Here is a 24,849-nt window from a genome sequence, read left to right as displayed (position 1 = left end):
GAGGCGCGGATCCTTATTCAGTCCTGGTACAGCCACTGTGGAAATCAATGTGGTGCTTTCTCTAAAATCAAAAGCAGGACTACTGTATGACCTAGCTACACCACTCCTGTGTATCCAGACTCTCTGCCGTGCCATAGAGATACTTACACAGCCATGTTTGTTGCTGACCTATTCACAGCAGGGAGATGGGATCAATCAGTTGGGGTGTTTATCAGCAGATGAGTGGACAGTGAAAATGGACTACATGTGCACAGTGGAAGCCAATTCTCTACAAAGAAAGATGAAATGGCAGAAAAATGGGTGAATGTCAAATTATTATATTAAAGGAAGTAACACAGACTCATAAAGACAAATACTATATATCCTTTCCATATACAGAACCTAGCTTTTAATTAATATATAGTTTTATGATCATAGGTAATATAACTAGAAAGAGGACAAGATGGGAAGAAGAGCTTTGCTTGATCGATACAGATACACAGGATATGAAAACAAAAAGAGAACAGCCAGGCGGTGGTGGTGCACACCTTAAATCCCAGCATTTGGGAGGCAGAGGCAGGCAGATATTTTGAGTTTGAGGGCAGCCTGGTCTACCAAGTCAGTTCCGGAATAGCCAGGGCAACACAGAGAAGCCCTGTCTTGAAAGAAGGAGGAGGAGCAGGAGGAGAAGAAAGAAAAGGAGAAGGAAGAAGAGGATGGTGAGGAGGAGGAGAAAAGAAAGGGGGCTAACTACTAAAGTTGAAAGAGGTGGGAGCCAGCAGATAGAGAGGAGTCACAGAGAATGGTCCACAAAAGCAAACTATAAAAACACCATAAAGAAATCTATTATTTTGTGTGCTGTTTAAAATCCAGCCAATTGATGGGTCCTTTAACGTAGCAATCCATGTTGGGGACTTTATCCAGACACTTGGTTGTACATATATGAAAAGTACATGTGCAACAGACCAGAAGACCCCATGGTCCGCTAAGGTGGGATGAATTAAGTTATATAATACTTTATAGCTGTAGGAAAACCCCCTCCCTATAGAGGGCTGTGAGTGGATCCCTCCGATTATGAAGTGAAAAGGAGCTGCGTAGTGGGTCTGGTGAGCTGCCGTTCAGATTATTCTTTTTTTTTTTTTTAAAGATTTATTTATTTTTTACATGTAATACACTGTAGCTGTCTTCAGATGCACCAGAAGAGGGCATCAGATCTCATTACAGGTGGTTGTGAACCACCATGTGGTTGCTGGGATTTGAACTTCGGACCTTCAGAAGAGCAGTTGGGTGCTCTTACCCACTGAGCCATCTCACCAGCCCTAGATTATTCTTAAAAGAATGACTAAGAGCCTTGATTTCTGTTTGCTATGCAGTGACAGCTGTGTGCAAGCCCAGCACTCGGGAGGTAAAGTCAGCAAGAGTGAGGCCAGCCAGGACTATAGAGTAAAACCTAGTCTAAGATAAATGAGCGAATGGATGAGTGAGTTTGTAAAAGACTGGGTGATGGTGCCTATGTGTTCAGCCTCACGTGCAGTCTGCTTCTCCCTCCAGGTTGGCAGCCCTCCTTGCCCAAGAGCATCTCAACTTAAGTGTGCCACAGGTCATTGTCAGCTGCTGCTGTGAGCCCCTTACTCTTTGCCTATCCCGACAAAGCCAGCAGGCCTCGTCCCTCCTGACCCACCTAGGCATGCTGGCTCGAGAGCACGCCTCTCACCTTCTGGATTGCCTGCCCCTCTCTACGCTGGGCTCCCCTAGACCAAGCGAAAATCCCTCAGCAGAGAAAAAGTCTCATTCCTCCCCAAAGGATTCACTCCCGGCCTTCACCGCCTCTGCCTTGGCCTTCCTTAAATCTCGCTCAAAGATACTGGCCATGGTGGCCTGCCTACGGGCTTCCCGAGGGACAAAGGTCAGCAAGCCCGGCCTGTCTTGGAAGGAACTGCGTGGTCGCAGGGAGGCACCTCTGACTGCAGAGAAGGTAGCCCAGGAGTGTGAGCACCTCCTGGAACAGTTTCCTGTGTTTGAGGCTGCCCTCCTGGCTAACTGGGAGCCTCTACAGCAAGCCTCTGAGCCAAAACAGAGTCTGGCAGCTAGTCTCTGTGGACAGGCTAATCTCTCCACTGTGCTTCTGGGCCTACATTCTCCGCTGGCCCTGGATGTCCTAACTGAGGCCTTTGAGGGAGCTTTGGTGGCGAGAGATTGGCCACGGGCCCTTCAACTCATTGACGTGTATGGGCAAGACTTGGATGACCTGAGCAGTGTACGGGATTCGGTCCTGACCTGTGCTGCTGTGTGTGGTAAGCCGGATGATCCCACCCCCATCCCCCACCCCCGGCACTAACATCACTTGGCATTCACTGTGCTGTGATCACAGGTCATCCTCACAGCAACTCTAGGGAGACACGCCACCATAATCTCACTTTACAATGGGTGTCTAGAACCAGTAACCAATGTTTTCAATCTTGAATATCAGAATTATTGTCACGTATATAAAGGACAATCTGGGCCTGCCTTCAGAGGCCCAGGATGGAGTCCAATTAAGTGGTAACTTTAAAAAAGACCTTAGCAACCTTTTTCTGCAGAGTCCTTTTAGATCATGTGGTCTTTGCTATGCTGTTCTGCTAGTGCAGCACGAAGGCAGCCAGAAGCCACAAGTACAGACAGGGACTGGAACATCCACATGCTAATACAAATGCTTATGCAAGATGAACTGTGAGCTGGGCCTGGCGATCAATGCTTATAGCCCAGCCCTTGGGAAGGTGAAGAAAGTTTGAGGCCAGCCTTTCTCAAAACAAAACGAGGGACAAGGAAGATGGCGAGGCGAGTAAAGTTCTTGCTGCTCAAGCATGAGGATCTAAGCGTGGATCCGCAGCACCACAGAAAAGCCACGTGTGGTCCAGCACTTGGGAGACAAAGACAAGTAGATCCTAGGGGCTAGCTGGCCAGCCAGTCAAGCCAAAGCAACATGCTCCAGGTCGATGAAAGACACTGTCTCAAAACTAAGGTCTGAGGCCAGTGAGTTGGTTCAGCTGGTAAAAGTGCTTGCCACCAAGTGCAGTGATCTAAGTTTGAACCCCAGAACTGTCATAAAAGTAGGAGAGAACCAATTCCCAAGACTGACCTCTGCTAGGGTATGTGTGCAGTTGTACTATGTACACATATCACACGCACACACAAATAATAATAAACATAAAATTTTTAAAAAACTAAGGAGGAGAGCAATAAAAGATAGCCAATAGCCGGGCGTGGTGGTACATGCCTTTAATCCTAGCACTCGGGAGGCAGAGGCAGTCAGATTTCTGAGTTCAAGGACAGCCAGGGCTATACAGAGAAACCCTGTCTCAAAAAACCAAAAAAAAAGATAGCCAACATCAACTTCTAATCTCATGCACACGCGCGCACGCACACACACCAAAAAAGTAAATAGAAGAGATTTTCATATATAATCAAAATAGAAAGCCAGTGAGCTGTAGTGCTCCACTGGAGAGAGCAAGCACCAGATGTGCTGTACAGAAAGTTAAGAAATCCACTAAAAGAACTGTATGATATCAATTGTTTGGGGTCTATGTTTTTTGTGTTTCTAAGATCAGATTTATGAAACAGAGAGAGTTCTACTTAGTGACAGGATATTTAAAGAATGATGCTTTTTTATGTACAATATTTTATATATGGGATGCAGAGTGGAAATTGCAGGGAGCACAAAAGCCCTACTGACAAGAAGAGTTTGACAAGATGGGCAGCAGAACAAAATATTAGAAGTTTGCTTTCCTCTCTGCCTTTCATCCTTTCCTCTCCTTCCTTGGTCCTTTCTCCTCCCCTCCCTTCAGAAGGTGCCATGACTGTGACAGGCTTGCATAAAGGGACACTGGGAGTAGAAGATATCTCTCTGTCATGTAATGGTTCCAGGTATAAACCTAGTTCCAGTCACATGGATTGGAAGGACCCTCCAAGCTCCTGTGTCATAAGTTAAAACAAAGCCCTCTTAGTTGGGCCTTTAAGCTCCTTCAGGTCAGGCTTGCTGCCCTTGAACATTGTTTTGTCTTATAGACAAGGAAGGTTGGCAGTACCTGTTTCCTGTGAAGGATGCATCCCTGAGAAGTCAGCTGGCCCTTCGGTTTGTGGACAAGTGGCCCCTGGAGTCCTGCCTGGAGATCCTGGCCTACTGTGTTTCAGACATGACTGTCCAAGAAGAACTGAAATCTGAGCTGCAGAGGAAGCTAATGGAGCTGCGGGTCTATCAGAAGGTAAAGCCTGTGGCGTTGGAGTAGAGGAAAGTGGAAGATTCCAAGCTGATGAGGCTCAGGGAGCCAGAGCCAGGAGGTCAGCTGTATAACTGGTATACAATACGTGCGAACCTTCCCCTGTGGCCTAGAACAGAGCCTGGAGCTCACTAGACAAGGTGCACATGGTAAGGGGGAAGCTCTTTCTGTGCCTCTTGAGCAGTTTTCACCCTAAAAGGCTGTGGGAAGGATGGTCCACAGAACATTCAGACTGGAAGAACATCTTGGGTAGAGTTTTGAGATGGAGAAACTGGGGACAGGTGACCTCAGGGGGCCTGACTGTCCTCAGCAGTGAGAACATCCTGTCCTGACTGCTGGTCAGACTTTTCCCCCTATTTAACTCCTAGAGAGGTTTATTGTCTCTTGACATCCTTTGCTCGTTTTCTTCCCCCTCTTTCCTGGAAAGTTCAGACAGCTTGATGCTGGGGCAGAGCTCCAGGGACGGCCCTTCCATGGACATACTCTAGATGCATTCATGGAGGGAACAGCTGCCAGCTGGTTTATGGGTCTGCCTGTCTTTCCTCAGATCCTAGGTTTACAGGATCCCCCAGTGTGGTGTGACTGGCAGACCCTGAGGAGCTGCTGTGCTGAAGACCCATCGGCTGTCATGGACATGATGCTGGATTCACAGGTACCATTTTCCAGGATGGATTCATCCTCTTCCCAGGCTATAGCTCCTTACCTGGTCATGTGGATAGAGCTCTCTGCACGTATCAGTGTCCACATATTTTATATAACTACAGTATAATCTTTGTTTCTTTTGATTGTGAGATTTGGCAACACATCGAGAGCTAGGATAATACTGTCACAGTAGTATTCCTCTGTGAAATCTCCCACACTGCATGCAGAATGTACCTGCACACAGAATTGCTGTTTACATGAGCATCCTTTCTACCAGGATGAAATCAGGTCTCTCAGCAAAGCAGATGTCGCAGCTTTATTCTCACTGTTCCATATCATTGCCAACTCTTTATAGTGTCATTTTTTTTTCTTTTTTTCTTGCCGCTAGGGTGGTATCTTACTGATCCAAGTAGCACTTCCATGCATGAATACGAATCACTTTTCTGAGTTTATTGTCCATTTTGGCACTGTAATCTGCCTTTTAAGCAGCTGAAAAATCAAAGGTCACAATGTAGATGTTTATTTAAGAAACATTTAATAAATGTTGCTGAGCACTGTGCTAAAAGGTGGTAAGGCAAAGATAATTAAGCTTAGTCCTTGCTCTTGAGTGGCTCACATCTTAGGGGGAAAGGCAGTGTAAGATGCGTCCCACAGCGATGCAACAGGAAATATCAAGTGACAGAATTTAGCCCAGAGTCAGACAGGGCACCTGACCGTCGTCACCTGGAAAGCAAAGGATCATGGTGAAGAAGGCAGGCCCAAGCAGAGGCACAGTGAGCATCCCAGACAGCAGCACACTGGGGTAGTTTGGCAGTGTTCAGAAGCAGAACACAATGGTGCACACTTTTAATCCCATCACTCGGAGGCAGATACAGGTGATCTATGCAATGAGGCCAGCCTGGTCTACATGGCAAGTTCCAGAACAGCCAGGGCTCACATAGAGAGACCCTGTCTCAAACAAAAAACAGAACAAAACAAAACAAAAACACCAAAATAGAATGCTACAAGCAAAGGTTGTATTACTGTAAACTTTTTAAAGATTTATTTTTATCTCATGTGCATTGGTATTTTGCCTGCATGTACCTCTGTGTAAGGGTACCAGATACTCTGGAACTGGAGTCCAGGTGTGAGCTGCCATGTGGTACTGGGAATGGAACCCAAGGCTCCATGGAAGAGTAGCCGATGCTCTTAACCACTAAGCCATCTCCCCAGCCCCAACAGCTAGTAATTTAAAGGAACTGACTGAAGGTGTGTGTTTCCTCCCAGGAGTATGAACTATGTGAGGAGTGGGGGCGTCTGTACCCCATTCCAAGAGAGCACCTGGTCAGCCTGCATCACAAGCATCTTCTCCACCTGCTAGAAAGAAGAGAGCATGACAAGGCTCTTCAAGTAAGCTCTGCTGCTTCACACTTCTCATCCGGGGAGGGCGAGGTGACTCAACTCAGGTGACTTATTTCCTACTGAGTTCTATGCAAGGTATTTGCCATTGCAGACCTGCCCCTTCCATGCTTCAGGGCCACTTACATTTATTTCGAGGTAGGATCCTAGGCTTGCCTTAGGTGCCACATGGAGCATTTGGGTCCTCTCAAAGCCACGGCTCATTAGGAAAGCATGGGGGTGGCAACAAATGAGTCAAGAAACACAATTAGCCCCAAATAGATGAACCTAGATATTCTCACACCAAGCAAGGCCAGCTTGAGAATTCTGTAAGTCTGTCTCACCTCCTTTTCTATCCTCTGCTACAGCTCCTGCAACGAATCCCTGATCCCACCATGTGCCTTGAAGTCACAGAGAGGTCCCTCGACCAGCACCCTAGCTTAGCCACGTCACACTTCTTGGCCAACTACCTCACCTCCCACTTCTATGGAGAGCTGACCACTGACCGACACCGTGAGATCCAGGCACTGTACATGGGATCTAAGGTGAGGAGGGAAGCGGTCTGAGGAAACGATGCTTCACAGAGACATCTGGCCTCACTTCTACCTCAGAATCTGCCCTTGTGTAAGCCCTCGTGCCAGGCACCTGCCTGCCTTGGCCTGTGCTCTATGGAATCGTTACCCGACAGTTCACCTCGTGATGATTGAGTATCCTAGGACTTGTCATACTTTCTGTTCTCCCTCTGAAGAGAGGTTTGCCCAGTCCTCTCAAGCTGTCCTTGGGCTTTCTATGGGACCTGCTATATCATTGTTTTTCAAGGCTGACCATGTATTAGGATCACTGACTGTTTCAAAAATATTGGTAGTCAACATTCAAACAAGACCAGTTGAAAATGGCCATGGAATAAGGACTAGTTAGTTCTCTTCCAAAAGGATTTGGATGTAAGGATTTAAAACTACTACTTGGAGGGCTGGAGTTGGCCCAATGGTTAAGATTAAGAGCACTGGCTGATCTTACAGAGGACTTGGGTTCAGTTCCCAACACCCACATGAGGCTGCTCACAACAACCTGTAACTCCAGTTCCATCAGATATCCTCTTCAGGCCTCCACAGGCATTGCATGCATGGGGTGCATGTATAGACAAGCATGTGCGCACACACACACACGTGCACATGCATAAATTTTAAAATTAAAATGTCTGTGTGGAAAATAGTCTAAACTGGTGGAAGAAGATTATTTGCCTCAGTAATTATATGAGAAAGTAAGGGGGAGACACCAATTAAAAAACAATGACAAATAAGACTAAGTAATTCAGTAGTGCAGGGTTTGGAGACAAGACCCTCTGACTCTTTTCTAATTCACTTCTCATATACACTGCCCCCTCAGATAAGTCAAAGTACCGAGGGAGCCAGTGACGTAGCCTTACCCTGAAGAGAAAGATTCTTTTCCTTCTTTCATTTTGTTGTTGGTTGGTTGGTTGGTTGGTTGGTTGGTTGGTTGGTTGGTTGGTTGGTTTTGTGGGAAGTTTTGGTTTGCTAGGTCTTAGCTGTCTGTCTGTTTTTGGAGGCCCAGGCTGGCTTCAAACTCTACATAACTGAGTCTATTGCCAATCCTTCTACCTCCACCTTCCGTGTGCTGGGCTGTCAGGTGTAGCCCACCAGGCTCAGCTCTTCTTTTTGATTCACATCACTTAATTAATTGGAGACAGGGGGTAGTAAGCAGAACAGGACTAGTGCCTCATTAGTGATCCTGACCACTAAAGGGCATTTAGATCCGTCTTTTCATGACTAGGACACTGGAGCTGCCAGCATCACTTTGTGTTGTCCATTCTAACCAAAACTTCACATAGAATGATAGCATCTGGGGTTAGGCAACACTCAACCATGCCTGGAGGGGCTAGGCCAGGGTGCCCACTGGTTGCTGCCTGTAGCTCAGAGCTAGCCCTCAGCCTATTTCTGAAAACCAGGTTGTATTGGAACAGGTCATATCCATCCATTAATTCATTTATATATTTGCCTATGCTGGCCTTTGTGCTACATCAGCAGAGCTGAGCGGGTTTTAAATCCTAAACACTAAAATATATACTCTCTTGCCTCTTACAGAAAAAGATTAGCAACCTCTTGTCTATGTAAAGGCCCTTAGGACACTTCTCATTTGCCACCCAGAGGACTTAGAAGTTCAGCCTTGCTTCCCAAATGCAGTAGTGCTTTAACCCTTTCACTTTAACCCTGTCACTTCTCTGCAAGAATAGCAAGAGTCTCCTGAGGTTTATGTGCTCTTTTCTCTGCACTACCCTGTAAACAGGTTCTTCTGACTCTGCCTGAACAGCACCGGGCCAGCTATGCCCGTTTGCCCTCCAGCCCTCTGCTCATGTTAGAGCAACTGCTGATGAACATGAAGGTGGATTGGGCCACCACGGCCGTGCAGACTCTGCACCAGCTGCTGGCTGGGCAAGACATCGGCTTCACCCTCGACGAAGTTGACTCGTTGCTTTCCAGATACGCAGGGAAAGCCCTGGACCTCCCGTACCCTCTGAGAGAGAAACGATCAGGTGACTGACAGCGTGCTAGACAGCAGTGGTACACGGAAGAAGAAATGCCATGCTGCTCTTGGGTTCCATCTCCTCTCCCTACTAACTGAAGGGATCCTCAGGAGATTCAGCTGTGTGGTACTTAGGAAAGATCTGGATCTTAGGAGAAGGGCCAGATGCTACATGTCTGATAGCACAAAGGTGTGGGAAGCCAGACGCCTGGCCTTGACAGTGGACTCATAAGTGCTATCGTTTTTATGGGGGACACACTTCATTTCCAGGGTCATGTCAGACATCAGTTGTATGTGAGCTGATTCACCTTCTCCTAGAATGAAGAAAAGAAACCAGTCTGAATGCTCCCGGCCAGCTCCCTGGCCTCCAGGGGCACCGTTTAAGCTGCTTCTGCTTCTCTCTTGGCGTTTTTAGATTTATTTTGAGAAATCTGCTCCACTCTCTCATGTGCCTTAAACATGACTTGTTTTTGTTGTTGGTTTTTTTTTTGTTGTTTAATTTGAGGAAGAGGTATACACCTTGGGCTTACAGGGTTGTTTTTTTTTTTTTTTTTTTTACCATTGTTTTATATTTAATATAATCATGTTACAATAATCAACAAAACCAGCAGATGTTCCAGCTAAGCATGTAGCTTAATAAAGATGCTTGTGGTAGAGCAGTGTTTTGCCAGCTCTTTGTCTCTCTCTCTCAGCAGATTCCATGATTCACCTCCAGGAGCCTGTCCACCAAGCTTCAGACTCAGAGACCCTGTCTAGGTCATCGTCAGCTGAGTTCTCCACGGCTGCTGCTCCTGGTGAGAACCGCTCTTCTGACTTTCTCGTTCTCTCGCTCACTCTTCATTTCCACTTAAGAAACTCTTTTTTTTTTTTTTCATAATTTATTGCAAGCTTCTTACTTCCCAGTAGATTCATCCTATAGCTGACTCTCATCATCTATAACAGGGTGCCTATAAACGACTCTGCAGACAGCGCATCAGTGAACCCTGAGCTGTTGCTCCCAGAGGACGAAGCTACATGAATATGGGCATTTGTACACACACACACACACACACACACACACACACACCACAGTCACACTCCTTCTATACTTTATCTTATTAAAATCTGACAAAGTAACTCATCCTAGCAGATTCTTTGTTCTTTATCTTACAAAGAAAAAAGAGGCCCAGAAGTGACTCATTAACAGTTACCCACGGTGGAATTCTAAGTCTGTCCGTTGGTGTGGAACCAGAGTCCTCGCCCAGCCCTGACCTGCCCCCTATCATTTCCATACCCTCATCACCACCATGTGAAAGCTGAGACAAGAATGTCACCTTAAACAACCTCTACTGAGAACCTAATGTTGGATGACTCAAAAGTTCTCCAGTCCACACATGCCCATATGTAGCTGTAAAAGCAGTAGAAATGTGGGTTTTGAATCTCTTAGTTTGCTTCTCGGACTGTCTTGGAACCAGCTCTGTAGACCAGGCTGGCCTCAAAATCACAGAGATCTGCCTGTCTCTGCCTCCCAAGTACTGGGATTAAAAGTGTGCATCACCATCACCCAGTTCACCAGCTTGCTTTCTTATACAATCCAGGACCAACTGCCCAGGGGTGGCACAGTGGGGCCAGACGGACAGACACACACACACACACACATACGCCAATTATTAATCAAGAAAATGCCCAACAGATATGCCCACAGGCAGTCTGATGGAGGCAGTCGTTTAATTGAGGATCTCTCTTCCCATGTGATTCTAGTTTGGGCCAAGTTGACAAAAACTAGCAGGATAAGAGTGTTGATTCTGAAGTGACATATTTAGTGGCTAGACAACACGGTAAATATGGAGTCTGTTAGTGATGAGGAGTAACTATATTTAGCCATCGTGAAAGTTCTATTGTCCCACACAAGGGACAAGCTCCCTGGAGGCCTCAGCTGTGCTTTGGTCACCTTTCTTCAGTACCCTTCTCTCCCAGTCTCCAAGACCATGCACAATAACCCATATTCAGGAAAGGCTCAGCAGTTGTTTAGCCAAACGGTCAGGAGAACAGGGCTCTGGGTGCTGTTAAGAATCACTGTGCTTTCAGTTCCGTTCAGTTCAGTTTCCCTGCTGGTAGTAAAATTGCTCCTCCAGACAATAAGAAATCTCCTTAGATACCATAAGGCATTGCCTGAGAAGCTTTGTGTGTGTGTGTGTGTGTGTTTAATGGGTTGTCCCACACAAATCCCAGATATACGTTATTTCACATGTTAAGTATGTTGTTACAAACTTCCAAAAGCCAAACACTTATAGAATCAAACCATTGGAGGCTGGAGAGATGGCTCAGCAGCCAAGAACATGCACTTCTGTTGCAGAAGATCGCACAGTTCCCAGAACCCACACAGGGCGACTCACAATTGGTGGTGACTCCAGCTGCAGAGGAATTAACACCCTCTTCTGGATTCTGTGGACACCTGTGCCCACATGTGTATACACCCACACACAGATACATAATGTAAAATAAAATGAAGTCTTTAAAAAAAGCAAACCACAATGTCATTATTAGATCTAAAAAAACAAACGAATAATGATAATTATGAACTATCTAGCTGATATTGAAATATCCCCAGTTGTCAGGTAAAGTTGTTATTTTTTTGTTTACAATTTTTTTGTTGTTGTTTCTAAATCCAGTTCCAAATAGCATCCACATGTGACATTTGCCTAAAATGTCTCTTAAGCCTAACTAATTGGTCAGCCCATCTTTTTTCTCCTTCCCCCTCTCTTTTATTTATTAAGGAAATTAGATCATTAGTTCCATATACTGAATTTTTTTCCCCGTTGAGTCTTGGCTATCCTGGAACTTACTATGTAAACCAGGCTGACCTAGAACTCAGAGACCTGCCTACCCCTGCCTCTTGAGTGCTGGGATCAAAAGCGTGTGCCACCACCCCTGGCCCACATGCTAAGTTTTGCTGATTGCCTCCTTAGGACAATGAGGGTCTGTGTCTCCTAAGTTTCTAGTGCATTGGTAGTTCTAAAGCTCATCTTGATATGGGCATAGTATGTGTTCGATAGAATATGTGTTGAGATCAACTTGCAGGAGTTGATTCTCTCCCTCTACCAGTGTGGGTCCCAGGGATCAAACTCAGACCTTCAGGTTTGGCAGCAAACACCTTCTACCCACTGAACCCTCACTCCCAACCCCCACCCCCATCCAGGCTTAGTGGTTTTTATTAACTATATTTGACCCATTTTATTGTGTATTTTCATCTTGGGGGATGGGTACACAATGTCCCCTGTCTCTGTTTTGTGACTCAAACAGTCACCAAGCACCTAGCTCTATCATTCCAGTAGAGTCTTGTGACTGGTCAAATTCTGTCTCTCCTTCGCCGATGAGCTGGAATGTTGACAAGCTTTTTCTCTGACTTCTTACTCCAGGAAGTGCCTTAGTCCGTTCCCCCAGTCCCAAGGAGAGAGCGTTCCCTCAGACTCAGCCGCCAGTGGAGTTCGTGCCCCCAGAAACACCCCCTGCCAGGGATCAGTGGGTCCCAGATGAGACTGAGAGTGTCTGCATGGTCTGCTGCAGAGAGCGCTTCACTATGGTAAGCAGCCTCTGCCCTCAGCATCACCCCAGGGAGAGAAAAGCAGAGTGCCAGGTTGTGAGTTTGAGTTCTCAGTCAGCTGTCCCCAAGGGGACAGTGATGCTTTCAGATCACCAACCCTGTGACTGCGTCTGCCTTTGACCTGACTGAGCACATTCTTAGGACCCGTTCATTAGTAGACATCCTCAGATAGCCTTAAGTTATAAAACCATTGTCATTCTCACTGGATAATTAAAACCAGGCAGGAGTCACCAAGTCTTCAGCGATCCGATATCTAATCCCTGTGTCTTTCACAATAAGACAGTGATCTGATAATAGTTGTATATGCTAGCTCAGGAGAGAGAAGACTCAGTTCCTCCTCTCAGCTCTGCTTCCTAATAACAATGTGACTGTAAACGTTTTCAATCTCATGGGCCTCTTGTAAGCTACAGTTGATATGTAAGTTGCCTCATGGAGCTGTTAAAACTACCTATAATTGATTATGGTACCGGAGTTAATACCAGTACCTGTCTAGCAGATTTCTTCAGCACTAATGTCAACAGCAGTGATGTAATTTCTCTATATCTCTTTCCTCATCTATGAAAGAGTATAAGATGACTATCAACCTCTAAATGTAAAATGGAGAAGTCCTTTAAAAACACAAACAGCTGGAGAGGCTTGCGTATGCAGCTCACTTGGAAGGGTGGTGGCCTCTCATGGACCAAGCCCCTGTTCAGTCCCAGTACTTCTTAAAATGGATGTGATGGTACCCATACTCAAGAGGCAGAGACAGGAGGACCAGCAGTTCAATGTCATCTCTCCGACGTGTAGTGAGTTTGAGGCCAGCCTGAGCTACAGGAGGACCAGCAGTTCAATGTCATCTCTCCACTGTGTAGTGAGTTTGAGGCCAGCCTGAGCTACAAGAGACAGAGCAGGAGTCAAAAAAAAAAAAAAAAAAGGCTGGAGAGATGGTTAGTGGTTAAGAATGCTTGCTGCTCTTATAGAAGACTCTCACAGCCGCTTCTAATTCTACTTCTAGGAGAGCTGGTGCCCTCCTCTGGCCTCTATGGGGACCTGAACTCATGTGTACAGACCCACACACAGACAGATGCAGACATATAAATAAAAATTTTTAAAAAGCTTTAAGATGTTAATGCCATAAAGTACTCGGTAGAGGTTGTGGTCTTGCCCTGCCATCACTGACTCTCTACAAGTGTGGTCATCACTGGCTAAGCAAAGCTCTTCTTCCTTACTAAAATTCTTTAATGTTTTTGTGTTATTAAACATGGAATCTGTTGCCTTCAGAGCCTGCAAGCTTGTAGAAGCCGTAGCTTTTGTCTTAGTCTCTGCTTGGGCCGTTTCCTCAGTCCCCAGACTCCTGCACTGCAGCCACATTCAGAAGAAGCTCAGCAGTTATTTTACCAAACGGCCAGGAGAGCAAGACTCTGGGGCCCCCTGCTAGATTTTACTATAGTTCAGGCTGGCTTAGAACTCACTGTGTAGCCTAGACTGGCCTCAAACTCTCAGCAATCCCCCTGCCTCAGCCTCCTGAGTGCCAGGATTATAGGTGTGAGCCACTGTGCCCACCTTCCCTGTTGCTTCTTCCAGCGTCTCCACACGTTGCTTCCCTACAGAGGCAAACTCTGTCAGGAGCTGTTAGTTGTAGGTGGCACAGGACTTAGAACATTTGGTCTTCAGCTGAGTAATACTTTAGAGTGTCTGTTTGGTAGGCTTTTGGTTGTTTTCTTTTTCTTTTCTTTCATGTGTATGGGGGAAGGGAGGGGTGTTGATAATCCAACCCAGGACCTTATGTACTAATCTAAAAACCCATTCCACTAAATGTGACCTTTCTGGGTACAAGGCTAGTGTGATCATGTTCAGTAAAAACCCAAGTGCCCAGTATTCTTAATTGACCAAAAAAAAAAAAAAAAAAATATATATATATATATATATATATACACACACACACACACACACACACACATATGAGTGACAGTCTCACTTTCATCTCTTGCCATCTCTTCTACCTCAGTTCAATAGGCGCCATCACTGTCGCCGCTGTGGGCGCCTAGTGTGTGGTTCCTGCTCCACTAAGAAAATGGTGGTGGAAGGCTGCAGAGAAAACCCCACCCGCGTGTGTGACCAGTGCTACAGTTACTACAACAAAGAGTGAGTGTCCTGCAGTACGTCTAACGCCTCCCCAGGGTCCGCACTATTCCGTCAGTGCTACACTGCATTACACCACAGAGATGTATACTGCTGTGTCATTAATTGTATTGTGAAATGCTTATAGAATGAGTGACTTTGTCAGAGACACTTTGAAGATGGGAAGTACGGATGAAAAGGGAGTGTTCAGAGCTCTCACAGGCTGGGGTTTTTTGTTTTTTTGTTTTTTGGGGTTTTTTTAGTTTTTTTTTTTTTTTTTCCTGAAATCAAGACACTTTGGCCGGGCGTGGTGGCACACGCCTTTAATCCCAGCACTACGGGAGGCAGAGGCAGGTGGATTTCTGAGTTTGAGACCAGCCTGCCCTACACAGTGAGTTCCAGGACAGCCAGGGCTACACAGAGAAACCCTGTCTCAAAAAAACCACACACACAAAAAAAAGACACTTAGGTCCTCAGCCCTTCCACACACTGATGTCACCATCTCGCCTTGTCATCTCTCCTGATACCTGGCCAAGTACTTGTGATTCAAGTTACTCCAGCTGGACTCAGAATGACATGTCCGTACCCGCTGAATGTGTGGGCTCATTTGCTCTAGCTCTATACTGGGTAGTCATCTTGGCTTGTTACTCACAAACAAGCCCTTACACTCTCCTGCACATGGCTAACCTCCAGATAAATTTTGGCAACTGCCCCTCCCTCTAGCAAGGCAGATGGATGAAGAAGATGTTTTGTGAGTCATGGTGACTTAGATTTTTTTTTTTCCTACTGCTTTTCATTGAGAGTGTGAATTGTAAGGTTCTTAGGGCACCTGGAGAAAATCAGCTATGCAAAAGCAAAATTACTTTAAGAGTCTCAGGTTTTATTTTATTTAGCAGACTTAACTAGAGTTTGTATTCTACTCAATAGCATTTTTGGTCATTATTTGCTGTAAGTATTGACTGCACAGGAATGAAGGCATGTCATATGCATTGAAGAGTTCCCGAGACCCTAACACACCACTCCCTGCCTGCCCCGCCCCGTCAGGAGAAGGATAGTGATTACCCAAACACCATCCTGCTGGGTTGGTTTTTGTTTGGTTGGTTGGTTTTGGTTTTTTTTTCCGAGACAGGGTTTCTCTGTGTAGCCCTGGCTATCCTGGAACTCACTCTGTAGACCAGGCTGGCCTCGAACTCAGAAATCCACCTGCCTCTGCCTCCCGAGTGCTGGGATTAAAGGTGTGCACCACCACCGCCCTGATGGAGTTTTAAGTGAGCAGTCAGTGTTAATGGGGAGTCTTTTTCCAGCAGTCACTCTACAATAGTTGCATTACCCTAAGGGAACCCCATTGTACTAGGGAGACAGCCAATAAACCCACCACAAGGTGACTGGCTGAGTGCAGTGGTGACAGAACACACAGATTAGCCCAGGGAGTTGAGAGAATCCCCTGGAGGTGACACCAGGAGATGAATCTTAGAGAATGAGGAGTTTGGTAAAAAAGAAACCTGAAAAAGAACAAAACAGAAAAGAAAAGTTATTCTCAGAGGTAGGAATAGCACAGCAAAAGCAGAGGCAGGAGGAAACGTTAACCATTTGAGGAGCTGTGTGTAGGTAGATGAGGGGCTGGGGCTCTGATCAGTGGACCCTGGACTTGACGCAGACAGCCCAGTGCAGAAAACTTACTGGCACGAGACATTGGCCTGCTTTCTGGGGCCATGGACTGTAGTGGGTCAGCATGTTCCTTATACACATTGTAAACTTGCTCCTTGACCAGAACTGATGGTAGTGCAATGTCCCTTACAGCCTGGGGACAGGTCATGCATAACAGGAAATAACTAAAGAAGTCATGCCAGAGCTCAGCCTGGGGACAGGTCATGTGTAACAGGAAATAACTAAAGAAGTGGTCATGCCAGAGCTCAGAAGCCTTTCTTCTGAACCACAAATGAGGAAAACTTTCAACCTGAGCAGCTTCTGAGGAATCCTTTTTTTTTTTAAGATTGATTGATTGATTGATTGATTGATTGATTATATGTGTGCACGCTGTAGCTGTCTTCAGACACTCCAGACATCAGATTTTTGTTACGGATGGTTGTGAGCCACCATGTGGTTGCTGAGATTTGAACTTTGGAAGAGCAGTCAGTGCTCTTAACCGCTGAGCTAGCTCACCAGCCCCTTTTTTGGTTTTTCGAGACAGGGTTTCTCTGTGTAGCCCTGGCTGTCCTGGAACTCACTCTGTAGACCAGGCTGGCCTCAAACTCAGAAATCCACCTGCCTCTGCCTCTGCCTCCCAAGTGCTGGAATTAAAGGCGTGTGTCACCACTGCCCGGCCTGAGGAATTCTTAAGCAGGAGCACAATGTGACCAGATTTGAATTTCTGAAATCTTGCTACAGGCACAAGAAGAGGCTAGGTGGTCAGAGTTAAGGAAAGTTATTGCAGAATCATGGCCAAGTTATTACAGTGAAAAATTATGAGGGTCTCCTTCAGACACAGAGAGAGGTGGGGACACTTATACAGATATGCAAGAGATAAAAGGGACAAAGCATTATAAGAGGAAGAGAAAAAGTTATGTGTGATTAATTCTCTAATTGTCTTAGTGACAGCCTTATTGCTGTGAGGAGACACCATGACCATGGCAACTCTTATAAAGGACAACATTTTATTGGGACTGGCTTACAGTTTAGAAGTATAGTCTGTTATCATCGTGGCAAGAAACATGGCAGCATCCAGGCAGGCATGGTGCTGGAGAAGGAACTCAGAGTTCCACGTCCTGATCCTCAGGCAGCAGGAAGAGACTAAGACACCCTAGGCCTTGCTTGCACTTCTGAAACCCCAAAACCTACTCCCAGTGACACAGTTCCTCCAACACCACCACACCTACTCCATCAAGGCCACACCTCCCAACAGTGTTGGTCCCCTGAACCTATGGGGCCATTGTCACTCAAACTGTCACACTGATCAATGACTACTCGAACAAATGTCATTTTCACTCACTCACTAAGAAGCAGTGGCTGAGGCCTTTTGTTTCTCTTTGTTTCTAGTACACCAGAGGAGAGCCCATGCCAGTCAGAAGGTAAGCCTGATCTTGTTCCTGTGTCTCTGTTGTCAGAGCACCCGCTGCAGCTGATGACCGTGGGGCAACTCAATCCACTTGGTTCAGGAATGGAACATCATGGATTTTCTATCAACCTGTCTCCTTGACATCCCTTGACATGTAGAGAACTTTCACTAGAACCTGTATCTAGGCCCATTAGCTCCTAGCACTGGGAAGGCCATCACCAAAGGACTTTGGCTTTTAGCTTTTAGTAGGTGACACTATCCACCACTACCCCAGCTCCCTCCTCCATTGTCCTTTGTCCTCTGTCCAGTGCTCTGTCCTTCCCTTGGGAGATGACTGTCAGCAGTTTAGTCAGTGCCTTTCCACAGCGGCTTAGTTTCCAGTGGATGAACCATGTCTTTCAGGGTTTCTTGTGTGAAGCATCATGGTCATGTTACAAGTGCTGTGACATTTACTCCAGACCTCTGCATGGGGAAGAGCACTTGAGGTGCCTGATGGGCTTTCCTAGAGAACACACAAGGAAAGAGGGGAGAATGCAGTTAAGAACACTCTGCTCTCACAGAGACTCAGGTTTGGTTGTCACCACCCAAACCGAGTGATTCACAAGTGCCTGAACTAATTCCAGGCAATCCGATGCCCTCTCCTGGCCTCTGCGGCCACATGTACATGCATGCACACACACACACACACACACACAACTCATGCAGGCACACACACAAACAAATAAGTCTTAAGAAAAGAAAAGAAGAAAAGGGACCAAGGAGAAAGTTGGGGGTCCTCAGACAGCAGGCAGTTAGCTAGCTGTGACACACATCAGCTTGCCTAAGCAGGACCAAACAGTGACTGGCACAAGAATGACAAGCCTCTTCTCAGTTCCAGACAGCGCTAAAAATGAAAGCCCTCCATATTCAGCTGTGGTGAGAGTCCCCAAAGCCACCGAGGTGGAATGGATCTTGAGTCTAAATGAAGAAGAAAATGAACTGGTGCGCAGTGAATTTTACTATGAGCAGGTAATAACAATAAAATATAATGGTCACGTAAGTTTCTTTATGTCTAACAGTATAACAGGAAATATAGAGGTTGCCGACTAAGCCTGGCCCTTGCTCGCATACCACCCAATGATATGAGAGCTGAAACGAGTAAGCCAGGTAGGCAGAAGGTGAAGAACATCTCTGGAGATGTACAAAGAGAAGCCAGGAGATGGTAAGCAGTGTGATGAGCAGAAATCTGGGGATTGCAAGGGGAGTGAGGACAGAGAGGACAGAGCACGGAACTGAACTGTGGGGACTAGGGAAGTGGTGCCGTGGGTGGTAAAGTGCTTTCTGTGCGAGTGTGAGTACCCGAGTTCAGATCCCCGGCATCCATATAAAAAAATAGATGCAGCAGCATGTGCCTATTTAGCCCCAGCACTGAGGAGGCACAGACAGGCTGATGGCTGGCGCTGGCACTGGCTGGCCAGCAAGATCTGGCTGAAGCAGCAAGTTCCAGGTGCAGTGAGAGAGAGACCCTGACTCAAAAGTAGAAATAAAAATGAGGTGGAGAGCAATTCAGGAAGACACCCACTATCAACCTCTGGCCTTGACACACACATGTACATACAACTGCTTGCACACCTTCACGTACATGCATCAACACAACACACACACACCAACACCAACGCCCCCAACAACAACAACAAGAACTAAAACGTCTGAGCAGAAGCACAGTGTCAAAAATCACAGGACCTGAGGCTGGAGAGATGGCTCAGCATTAAGAGCACTGACTGCTCTTCCAGAGGTCCTGAATTCAATACCCAGCAACCACATGGTGGCTCACAAACATCTGTAATGGAATCCAATGCACTCTTCTGATGTGAAGACAGCTACAGTGTACTCACTTACATAAAATAAATAAGAAACAAAATCACAGGATATGATGAAGGTATCAGAAGACAGTATTGGAAATAAGGGGTAATGTGGTAAGATTAGGAAGGACTTTATATATGGAACCATGTACCCTACAGTAAGAAATAAGTATGTGATAGGTGTGGGCAGCTAGGAATTTTTACAGGTGTGCTGTAGGAGCGTTGGTTGGCAGCAGCGTGTTCATGACTTAAAGCGGTGACTTCAGCTAGGCGAGTGATAAGAATGATTGCAACTGTGGGTCAGAAAAGCAAAAACGGGAGGCCACCTGTGGAAATTGTCAAGCAGTAGGAAGTCCCTGGACAGCCAGGTCTATATAGAGAAACAATATCTGAAAAACAAAGTAGGAGCCATGGACATAGGATCCTCTGCCCACTGTGTCACAAAACCTAGCAGCCAGAGCTCTAGCAGCGGAACTTTGAGCGTCTGAAACACGGTCACTCTGTTGGTTTGCGGTGGAATGTCCAGCTTCCTCTTGCAGTGGATTCCTTCCTTTTGGAGAGGCCATGGTGATTCCACCACATAGCCGCATTTGAACAATGCTCTGGTCCCTGAATTCACTGTCTTTTTCTCCCTTCCTTGCCCCAATCAGGCCCCCAGCGCCTCCCTGTGCATTGCCATCCTGAACCTGCACCGAGACAGCATCGCCTGTGGTCACCAGCTGATTGAGCACTGCTGCAGGCTGTCCAGGGGCCTCACCAACCCAGAGGTGGACGCCGGGCTACTCATAGACATCATGAAGCAGCTACTCTTCAGTGCCAAGATGATGTTCGTCAAGGCTGGCCAGAGCCAGGACTTGGCTCTCTGTGACAGGTACATAAGAATGGGCCTCTGTTCTTTTATACAGTGGCAGGTTTTTATCTGGCTTCCTTTTCTGACTCTATTATCTTTCTATCCTCTCTGATGAAACATACTGACCTGTATCCCATTTTGATGTTTATGACATATAAGTACTAAGCACAAGTGGTCCAGTTGGTGGTCCTTGCCCTATGTCAGCCTGTGTCCTTTTCTTTCCCACAGTCCTTAAAAACAGAGTATATTCATTTGCTTTCTCTTACCATGATAAAACAACATGGCTAAAAACAATTCTGCGAAGAAGGGGCCTATTCAGCACAAGGCTCCACATCACAGTCCATCACAGAAGGAAGTCAGGACAGGAACCTGGAGACAGGAATGGAAGCACAGGCCATAGAGGAGAGCTGCTTACTGGCTTGTTCCTCATGGCTTGCTCATCCTGTCTTATACCAGTCAGGAACACCCGTCCAAAGGTAGTGCCTCCCCAGGGAGCTAGGCCCACTCACATCTATCATTAATCAGGATAATACCCTACAGACTTGCCTGGGCCCATCTATGGAGGCATTTCTTCAGTTGAGAGTCCTCTTCCCAAATCAGTTCAGCTTTTGTCAAGGTGACATAAAACTACCACATTGAGTTTCCCCAGTTGTACCCTGTCATAAAGCAAGAAAAGAAAGACCTTAACTAGATTCTTTGTCATTAAAATAATTTAGGGAAGTACCTGTCTGTAGAACTCTCTAGTTTCTAAAAGAAATGTGACCAGTGATGAACCTCACACAGAACTCCTCCCGTCTTGACTGTGACCTCTGGGACATATGGAAAATGAATCTATAAAAACAATTTGGGGTCCCCTAGCCTCACTGTATGAAGTTGGTCTCCGGGACCCACATGGTGGAAGGAGAGAACCAACTCCCACAAGTCCTCTGACCTCTACACACATGCCAGAGCATGCATGCCACAATGTACATGCAATAAATGAGCAGATGTCTTTTAAAAATTAGGGAACCAGTGGGCTCCTGTATCATGGTGTATTGTGAGTGTCTTTTAAAAATTAGGGAACCAGTGGGCTCCTGTACCATGGTGTATTGTGAGTCATCTTGTGGAAACGGAGTGAATGTGACTGAGGGTTAGTCTCTTCTCCTGCACACTCCTGTACAACCTGCTTTGACTCCATCCATTAACTTGACAATGAAAACTCCTAATTCCTTACTTACCCACCCAGATGCATGACTCATGAAAAGTGCTCCAGTACCAGGCCCAACCAGCTTTGGGAACCAGGGATAAATGCCTCCCTCAGACACTCGCTCAGAGCACATACCTACATTGTCATCTCTTAACATTCTAACCTCAGACAAGTCTGCTTAACCCCATGAGCCTCCTGAGGGTGGCAGAGATCCAGGAAGCCCTGACTTTAACTGGGTTCTCACCCCTGTTAAACAGTCAAGGGCTTCCCAAACAGTGTACAGCACTATCAACATTCTCTCTCTCTCTTCCTCCCTCTCTTTTCTCCCCCCCCCCACACACACACATACACAGATACCTGCTTCACATACAATCATGTTATGACTTTATGTCAGTCTATCCATGGGAGAGGACTCATCTCTGCTACATATTGCTATACAAACCAGAATATTCTGCTTTAAACTATGTCTCCTTCTGATGGATAAACAAATAAAGTGAATACATTTCAAAGCAAACAAATAACATATCTAGTTCAAATGTTTTCATTTTCCAAATGGAGAGTTATATTATGGCTTCAAATCTGATTTTACATACCATCCTCCTGCCCTGCCCCCACCAGGTTAAAAATCATTAATGATAGGGAATTAGAAATGTTGCTAAGCAGACGAATCAGGAGCCACAAGGGGTTTTTTGTTTTGTTTTGTTTTTGTTTTGTTTTTTTGCTGTAGTTGTGAGACAGACCTCTGGAACCATGGGTGTGAGCTTGCTGCATCAGGCAGAATGGTCTGGCCCTCTAGACTCTGTCTTGATAAGGTTCTCCCCATCCTCAGGTGTCAGGAGTAAGGTTGTTGGTGGGGCATAGGGAAGGCCATTCTTAGCACAGAGGAAGAATATGAAGTCTAGGAGATGAGACCAGAAAGGCCAAGGTGCTCTGTAGGTGCCACGCCCCTATAGTAATGGTGAAACCACTATACTGACCAGGAATATAGGTCAGTGGGGTTTGGTTTGTTTTTTAAGAATTATTTTATATATGCACGCACACATGCACATGCACACATACACATGAATATCTTGTCTGAGTATGCCATATGTGTGCCTGGTGCCCCCAGAAGGCAGAAGATGGTATCAGGTCCCCTGGAATTGAAGTTACAGGTGGTTTAAACCATCACATGGTGCTGAGAACCAAGCCCAGGTCCTCTGTTAGAGCAGCCAGTGCTCTTAACCCCTGAGCCGTCTCTCCAGCCCCTGAGCCAATGATTCTTGTTCTGTACTCTCTTTCAGCCAGTGTTCCTAAAAACCCAAAGCACCTGGGGAGCTTGCAAGCTCCAGCATTTAGTGTAGAGGCCTTGTCTCAGAAATCCCAGACATCTGTGCTCCTACTCAAACAAAAACCAACACGGTGTGACTGCTACAGAAGTCCAGACACCATCAAAACTCTCGCATCTGACACACTTCATTCTATCCTTAAAACTTTCTGCTTTACATCCATTCAACAGATGAGTAAGCTGAGGCAGGTCTCAGAGCTTTTAAGTTAGAGGTGGAGTTAAAAGAGTCTGACTCTAGAACCTTCATTCAGAGTACCTATGCTATATGTCTCTTAGTTCCCATGATCACACTTAGCATTGAAAACGAAATAAAACCCTTCCAGCAACAATCACTCCAGAGCTCAGCCCAGCCTCCTGTGCTCTTTCTCCCTGTAGCTACATCAGCAAGGTAGATGTCCTGCATCTTTTAGTCGCTGCTGCCTACCGCCATGTACCATCTCTAGATCAGATCCTGCAGCCAGCTGCAGTAACCAGGCTGAGGAACCAGCTCCTAGAAGCTGAGTACTACCAACTGGGCGTTGAGGTGAGACAAGGATGACGCTTCCTTATACCCTGCTGTCACGAGTGGCTTTGAAACGGGCCTTACGGTCTCAGTTGTCCTCATCATGGACACATACAGGGCACAGCAGCTTGCCAGGGTGAGAGTTACAGCACTTGGATGGAGGGCAGGTGGGTGGGGCAGAGGAACAGAACAGGGCTTGGGAAGACTCTGAGACCTGAATGTAGACACCTCTCATTTTCACCTCCAGGTCTCTACAAAGACGGGGCTTGATTCCACAGGAGCATGGCATGCCTGGGGTATGGCCTGCCTCAAAGCTGGGAACCTCACTGTTGCAAGGGAGAAGTTCACTCGCTGCCTGAAGCCTCCTTTGGACCTGAACCAATTGAGTCATGGCTCCAGGCTTGTCCAGGACGTGGTCGAGTACCTGGAGTCCACAGCGAGACCCCTCGTTTCCTTGGTAAGAGCAAAGCAGGCAGTGGGCCCATTCAGTAAGAGACTAGGGGCAGTAAGGATCCGGGGAGAGGACGGGCTTAATCCAATTAATAGTGCATTTGGGCTGAGAGGTTCCTCACCTGATGTCTGTTTGTCTGTCTGTCTGACGGTTTCTACTGTATGTAGTTAGATAAGTGACTGTATGATTAGATAAGTAACACAAAGTCAGGGAGGGGGTTGGTTTGGTTTGGTTTGGTTTGGTTTGGTTTGGTTTGGTTTGGTTTGGTTTGGTTTGGTTTTTCAAGACTGGGTTTCTCTGTGTAGCCTTGGCTGTCCTGGAAATCACTCTGTAGACCAGGCTGGCTTTGAACTCATAGAAATTCACCTGCCTCTGCCTCCCAAGTGCTGGAATTAAAAGCGTGTGCCACCACCACCCAGTTACAAAGTCAGTTTTTTAAAAGAAACTATAAACGATACATTTTTTAAAAAGTTAAAATCACATAACCAGATTACTGAGTTTTAATATTCCATTTGGAGTGTCTTTATTTTTCCATTTTGTACTGAGTGTATTGGAGTGTATTCATGTGTGGCTGTGTGTGTTCACCCATACATGCATGTGTGGAGGTTTTTGCATTTGTTTTGAGTGTGTGTCTGTGTCAGTTCTGCCCTTCCTCCAGTGTGAAATTCAGAAGTCAGGCTGGTTTCCCGCTCCCTCACTGGCTGAACCTCAGTGCCACAGCCTACTTTGTTTCTCTTTCAAAACGGGCTGTTGTTGCTGGACCTGGAGCTCACGGTTTCCAGTAGATTCTCCAGTTGGCCCCTACCCGGCTAGACTCTGACTACCCATCCGCTGGGTTACAGATACACACCAGAACACCAAGTTTCACACGGGTGCTGGGGTCCACAGACTTGTACAGCGAACACTCTGACAACTGAGCCATCTCCCAGGCCCTGGTTGCATTTTGTTTAATCCAGAGCAGCCTCGAACTCCTGATCCTCATGCCTCAAGCAAGCTGTGTACGCCGTCAACCCCAGCTAGTGTTAAGATCTGCTGAGAGGCAGGCATGGTGATGCAGGCCCATGGTCCTGGCTGCTTAGAAGCTGAGAGGCCGGCGCAGGGTCGGCTGACACTCGCCAGCTACCCACAACACCCGCCACAGGATCTTAAGACTTCTGGT

At 46.4% G+C, this 24,849-nt stretch overlaps 1 protein-coding gene across 2 annotated transcripts in view; it reads left to right on the top strand.

Annotated features, from left to right (window-relative positions):
* The window catches only part of Zfyve26 (zinc finger FYVE-type containing 26), a 70,057-nt gene that overhangs the window by 26,197 nt on the left and 19,011 nt on the right, over positions 1–24,849 (top strand). The window contains exons 21-34 of one of the 2 annotated variants that reach the window (XM_021178747.3): positions 1,531–2,273; positions 4,024–4,220; positions 4,783–4,887; positions 6,144–6,266; positions 6,623–6,799; positions 8,559–8,805; positions 9,491–9,589; positions 12,194–12,357; positions 14,369–14,505; positions 17,518–17,549; positions 18,408–18,544; positions 20,028–20,248; positions 23,113–23,260; positions 23,487–23,696. In XM_021178747.3, coding sequence (XP_021034406.1) covers positions 1,531–2,273; positions 4,024–4,220; positions 4,783–4,887; positions 6,144–6,266; positions 6,623–6,799; positions 8,559–8,805; positions 9,491–9,589; positions 12,194–12,357; positions 14,369–14,505; positions 17,518–17,549; positions 18,408–18,544; positions 20,028–20,248; positions 23,113–23,260; positions 23,487–23,696 — 2,740 coding nt within the window. Of the gene's footprint in view, positions 1–1,530; positions 2,274–4,023; positions 4,221–4,782; positions 4,888–6,143; positions 6,267–6,622; positions 6,800–8,558; positions 8,806–9,487; positions 9,590–12,193; positions 12,358–14,368; positions 14,506–17,517; positions 17,550–18,407; positions 18,545–20,027; positions 20,249–23,112; positions 23,261–23,486; positions 23,697–24,849 lie in introns of both variants that reach the window. The other variant, XM_021178746.3, reaches the window with a different exon arrangement.

The sequence above is a fragment of the Mus caroli genome, unplaced genomic scaffold, assembly GCF_978045245.1.
Source record: "Mus caroli unplaced genomic scaffold, Mus_caroli_1 scaffold_14, whole genome shotgun sequence".
NCBI lineage: Eukaryota > Metazoa > Chordata > Mammalia > Rodentia > Muridae > Mus > Mus caroli.
The sequence above is the reverse complement of the archived record's forward strand: the minus strand, read 5'-3'. Positions and strand labels throughout refer to the sequence as shown.